Source organism: Etheostoma spectabile, chromosome 5, assembly GCF_008692095.1.
Source record: "Etheostoma spectabile isolate EspeVRDwgs_2016 chromosome 5, UIUC_Espe_1.0, whole genome shotgun sequence".
In the NCBI taxonomy this organism is placed as follows: domain Eukaryota; kingdom Metazoa; phylum Chordata; class Actinopteri; order Perciformes; family Percidae; genus Etheostoma; species Etheostoma spectabile.
The window spans coordinates 10,638,504-10,644,792 of NC_045737.1; the positions used below are offsets into that span (position 1 = coordinate 10,638,504).

The window sequence follows — 6,289 nt, forward strand, 5'->3', positions numbered from 1 at the left end:
GCGCTAGCGACTTCAGAGCAGTTTCTGGTTAAACAGAAAGGTCTCAAAGAGGTTTTAATATGTTTAAATCTTTTCCATAATGTTGTCAGACACTTAAACAAGGTAAACAGGTAAAAACAAGCTGGATAATTAACCTATTAACTTACATTGTAGCTTGTTTCGCTGCTGCCGACTGCAGCGATCTCACTTAGCTAATCCTGGACTGATGCATTATTAATATTTTTTAACACAGTGCTTTGAAGTCAAGTCACATGTATCAACATTAATTTAATAATGAATACATCAGCAACAATGCTTCAGCTTACATCAAATATTTCACTGTGAAAACCCGCATCACGTTCAGTAGCACGAGATATTTATAATTTTTTACATCTTTTTTTTCTATCAAAGCATTCAGAATTACAGATTGTGTTTATGAATAAACAAAATCATTTCCTGGTACATGTCGGCTTACCGTAAAACACCAAATCAATCAGACAAAACAACAAAGAATCAACCAAGGAACAAAGAGCCTAAATATCACGGATGCTACACACAGGTTTATGATAATTAATTAAAGCTTGATTCAATATTGCATCTCATTCTCATAAATGTGTTCGCATGATGTCTCACAAAAACGTCTGAGATCTCCAATTATCTAGAGAGGTCCTGGAACATGTCTGCATGTATTTTTTTTAAAAAAGCAACAAAAACATTTTAAAAAATGGTCAGAAAAAAAACTCAAAGAAAGAGACAAAAATATCAGAAGACACCAAAGAGCTTGAAAAGGGTCATAAAAAAAGTAAAAACATAAAACAAAAAAACTTGAAAAGGCGACAAAAATATGGAAAAATTGACTTCAAAAATAAGACAAAAATTGGTCCGCGAAACCCTCGAAAAAAGCATCGAAAACGTTGAAGCAAGTGGCAAAAATATTGAAAAGGAACAAAAATTAAAAAAAACTGAAAAAGCCCAGTTCTGATTATTGCCCAAATAGGAATCACAGTGCTTTTTACTTTTATGTAGGCCTATGAATGGTTTAGGGGTGAAAGTCTTGTGTTTTCCCACGGGACTTGAACGCCACTCTCCCGATTGAGAGCCCTGTGTTTTAACCTTGCCATCCATCCGACCTCCCCCCCCCTCCCCCATGCAGTACTTTACGTTACTTTTCATAACTTCATGTAACGGTGGCTCAGGAGAGCCGCCTGATAATCTCCCGGTCACCATAGCGCCGCGGGCCCCCAGGGGCCCCCGTAGTCCCACAGGTAGGGTCCGTACTGGTAGGCTTTGCAGAAGGACGAGATCAGGGACGATCGGAGCAGCTCGTCCCCCAGTCCCTCTGCTTTGCACACGTCCCTGCAGAACCGGGACGTTTGCTGCTTCCGTTTGGTCTTGTACCGGCGGTTCTGGAACCAGATCTTCACCTGGGTCTCGGTCAGTCTCAGGGTGCCGGCCAGGTGAGCCCTCTCCGGGGCCGACAGGTACTTCTGCTGGTTGAACTTCTTCTCCAGTTCCAGCACCTGCAGGTGTGTGAACGCAGCTCTGGAGCGCTTCTGCTTCCCCGCGGACTCCGAGGAGTCGGGGCGGGACGGGTCCAGACTCAGGGACGGGTCCAGACCGAGGGACGGGTCCAGACCGAGGGACGGGTCCAGACTCAGGGACCGGTCCAGATTAAGGGACGGGTCCAGACTCAGAGACGGGTCCAGACTCATGGACGCTGCAAAGCACAAACCGGATCCAGTTATTAGACAGAAGTAAGTATACTGATATACTGCAATATAAAGTACACTGGGATATACTCTAAAGTATACTGATATACTGCAATATAAAGTACACTGGGATATACTCTAAAGTATACTTATATACTGCAATATAAAGTACACTGGGATGTACTCTAAAGTATACTGATATACTGCAATATAAAGTACACTGGGATATACTCTAAAGTACACTGTGATGTACTCTAAAGTACACTGGGATGTACTCTAAAGTACACTGGGATATACTCTAAAGTACGCTGATATACTGCAATATAAAGTACACTAGGATATACTCTAAAGTACACTGTGATGTACTCTAAAGTACACTGGGATGTACTCTAAAGTACACCGATGTACTGCAATATAAAGTACACTGGGATGTATTCTAAAGTATACTGATATACTACAATATAAAGTACACTGGGATGTACTCAAAAGCATACCGATATACTGCAATATAAAGTACACTAGGATGTACTCTAAAGTATACCGATGTACTGCAATATAAAGTACACTGGGATGTACTCAAAAGTATACTTATATACTGCAATATAAAGTATACTATGATGTACTAATGATGTTTTTATGCTTTTTTTTGACACTTTCGCTCATTTATTTGCAATTTTAAAATATATACAATATTATTATTTTCTTTATGTTTTCAATTTTTGTATTTACTTATTCATTTTCTTTTATTTACAGTTCCAATTTTCTTTGATTTATTTATTCTTGAATACAAGTTATCATAGTTAAATATTTCTGTCATTTATCTATTTTATTTATTTCTCTTTCTAGTTCCATCTTTCTAATGAGACCAATATATTTTTCATATTTATTCCATTCTGTAGATGAAAGTCTAATAAACACAGTGGTCTGCTCTTTGCATCTTGTATAATTCACTTTTTTACTATTTTATTAATTTCTCTTTATATATTCCAATTTATTTAATTAACACCTATAATAAAAAAAAACATTTATTCCATATTTTGTAAATGCACTCGTTGTCTGACCGTCCAATCATCTGTCCTGCAGCAACACACCTGTCTGATATATTTCTCTTTATATTTTCCCTTTTTATATTTACTCACATGGCCGCAGCTGTCCTGAGACCTATAATTTCCGTATGGGTCCATATTCTGTAAATGAAGACATGTGTCCCTCCCCCCGCTGTAGAAACAGCTGATCTTACCTTTCTGAGCCCTGGACGCCGTCTCCTGGGCTCCTTCCTCCCACTGGGGGCGTCTTTCCCTCTTCTGTGAGCAGCGTTTGTTGTTAGAAGCTGTGCCGTCCTCCGGGGACAGGATGTCCTCTATGAGGAAGGAGGTCCGAGGTTTGACCGGGTCGGACATTTCCGTCCAGTTATCCCTCAAACCGGAGACAAACCTCTCAGAGGCTGCAGCAGCAGAGTGTCCTCACACACTCACACGGGCTGAGTTTATACCAGAGCCGGGACAGGGGGCGGGACAGGGGCTGGACAGGGGCAGGATGGGGGAGGGACAGGACAGGACGGGACAGGACGGGACAGGGGCTGGAAGGGAGAGGGACGGGACGGGGGATGGATAGGGGCGGGAAAGGACAGGACGGGATGGACGGGGGCGGGACAGTAGAGGACAGAGCAGGACGGGGGCGGGACAGTGGAGGACGGAGCAGGACGGGGGCGGGACAGTGGAGGACGGAGCAGGACGGGGGCGGGACGGGACACTGCACCGTGTTGAGCCAACTTCTGCTTCAGTGGAGGAAGAACTATACATTTATACATTTATACATTTACTATTTACTATACATTTACTACTATTACAACTACACATTTACTATTTACTATACATTTACTACTATTACAACTACACATTTTAACTATACATCAAGTTTTATTGTCACATGTGCAGTAAGGAAACGTGTCTCCATGTACTGACAAATTCTTCGGTCGCTGTGCACAGAATTCCTGAAAACTAGGTCTTTGGTGTTGATGAGGACTAATAACAACATTTGAAGAGTTTTTCTTTCATACACGTGTCCAGACAGTAACATAATTGGACTGTGTGTGGTTCATCTCTCTCACATTGAATGTCATTTTACAGTAGTTAAATATAGATGTGTGTTGGGTCTTGTTCCCCCCCCGGCTCATCATATAGACCGGTTTTCAGGGACTCTGTGGGGGTTTGGTCTGGGGGGGTCAGAGTGGGTGGTCAGGCCCACTGCAGCCCTAATGACTTGGACACATTGAGACCGGCTCCTGGGACAGACCCAGACGCTCGGTGGCGGTTTGGTTTGTTGTCTCTCTCCCCGAGAGAACCAGACGTTCTCCGGCAGCGTGCGTCCCCCTGGGACTTCAGGCTTTATTTGGGAAATGCACCAATGTTGGGATGATAAACATGATCCTTTCCTTGGTCCCCGGCCCCCCCGGCCCCCCCGGCCCCCCCGGCCCCCCCGGCCCCCGGCCCCCGGCCAACGCCTACCAAACTGTACGGAAGCAAATAAGAGACAAAAGTAGAAGTTTAACAGTCGCTGAATACTCTTAACACTCGCTCTGAATTCACTTTTTGGGAATTAAAATGTGAAATGTCTTGATTTGCAATTTAAAAAGCTGAATTAGATTATTTAAATAAAAAAAAATAGGTTCAGGTTGCTCAAATTTCAAAAATTCAAATTGAAAAGTGGACGACTTATGCCTACCTGACACTAGAAGACTTTGAAAAGACTAAAGTCTGACACCATGTCACATCTAACGTTAAAGACTGGGGATCAGGGTCCCCAGGGGATCAGGGTCCCCAGGGGATCAGGGTCCTCAGGAGATCAGGGTCCCCAGGGGGTCAGGGTCCCCAGTCCCTAGTCTTGCAGGGTCACACATTGCAAGACTACAACTAGATTCGTTTTGAAATATGTAACCAAGCTAGTTAGCTACCGTTAGCTTCACAACCTTCAACTTTTCCTTTTTAGTGTTAGCGTCATAGCAACTCTATAAGACGGATTCTAGCTGTTGCTGCTTCCTGTTTGGTCACTTGACAACGAAGACTTAAAACTAAACGATAATAATATCAGACATGTTGGATTTTGTCCAGACAAGAAAAAGACGAACTGGGACGGAGTCTAATGAGTGAAAAAGGAGACAAAAACTCAAAAATGTGGGCGTTAGTGACCCCGAGGGAGCAACAAAACGTTGAAAATGCAACAAAAACTAAATCACGCCTATCATTTATGATATATATTTTATTAGATTTATGTAAAGTTGAGTACATCTGCAAAGATTGATTGATTAGTTGTCAACTTTTTAATGAATCGCCAACTATTTTGATAACTGATTAGCCGGTTTGAGTCATTTCTTTAAGACAAAAGTAAAAATTCTGTGATTCCAGCGTGTTAAATGTGAATATCTTCTAGTTTCTTCTCTCCTCTGGGACAGTAAACTGAATATCTTTGAGTTGTGGACACAACGAGACACTTGAGGACGTCACTTTGGGCTTTTTGGGAAACACTGATCCACATTTTTCACCATTTTCTGACAGTTTAGAGACCAAACAACTAATCAGCAGATTAATCGACTCTGAAAATAATGGTTAGGTTGAGCGTGACCCGAGTCGTGGATCATCATTTATAAAATAAAAGCCTCCTGTTTTAAATCTGGCTCCTCTTCAGCGTTAGCCGCTGTGTTGTCAACACGGCGTTAAGATCTCCTGAGGGATTCGAGTCACCTTGAATTCTTCGTCTGCAACCGTCTGTTGAACTGTAATCCTCTGTCTGTAAACACAGTCTATCTTCCGTTGTAAACCGTCACGCGTCATTTCCTTTAAATCCAACAAGGCTGAATGTGCAATAAAATGTGATGTAGTGTTCCAAAATGTCAAAAGACAGCGGCCAGCTTCCAAATCTGAGCGTCTTTCGGCTTTTAGTGCGTTAGTGTTTTAACCCTCTGAGGCCTGCGGGCTTTTCTAGATATCTTTTTGAATTCTGCTTTAAAAACAAAATCTCAAAAAAGGCGACAAAAAAATGCCGAAAAGCAATGAAAATGTTGACGAAAAAAGCGAACAAAAGATCGAAAACTCCAGAAAAAGTCCAGTGTTGATGATGGGCTTAAAAGACAGTGATGTCAGTGATTGGGGGGGGGGCAGTTGCTCAGTCCGTAGGGAGTTGGGTTGGGAACCAGAGGGTTGCTGGTTCAATTATCCCCGTATGCCAAGGTGCTCTTGAGCAAGGCAACAAACCCCCTACTGCTCGGGCCCTTCCATGGGCAGCCCCCCCCCCCACTCCGACATCCCTCAGGTACTGAGCATGTGTGTGTAATGTGTGTAATGACAACAGAGCGAAAACATTGTAATTTTCCCTTGTGGGATTAATAAAGAATACATTATTATTATCATTATTATTATTTTTACAGGCTACATTTACATTGCTACGTTTTGGTTTAAAAAAACAAATATCTTCGGCTACGTTTACGTTATAATCTGATCAATTAACTAGTGCGACGTTGACGAGGAAAACCTCCTTTTATGCAGAAACCTGGGACAGACCCAGGCTCTTGGTAGGCGGAGTCTAACGGGCCGGTTGGGGGTGGG

At 42.6% G+C, this 6,289-nt stretch overlaps 1 protein-coding gene across 1 annotated transcript; it reads right to left on the reverse strand.

Annotated features, from left to right (window-relative positions):
- Positions 1-380: 380 nt before the first annotated feature.
- On the reverse strand, positions 381-3,153 carry nkx3-1 (NK3 homeobox 1). Its single transcript, XM_032517048.1, has 2 exons — positions 2,929-3,153; positions 381-1,696 (listed from the first exon to the last, which is right to left on the reverse strand). The coding sequence occupies exons 1-2, from the start codon at positions 3,086-3,088 to the stop codon at positions 1,200-1,202; spliced, it is 657 nt and encodes a 218-aa protein (XP_032372939.1). The 5' UTR covers positions 3,089-3,153; the 3' UTR covers positions 381-1,199.
- Positions 3,154-6,289: the final 3,136 nt, after the last annotated feature.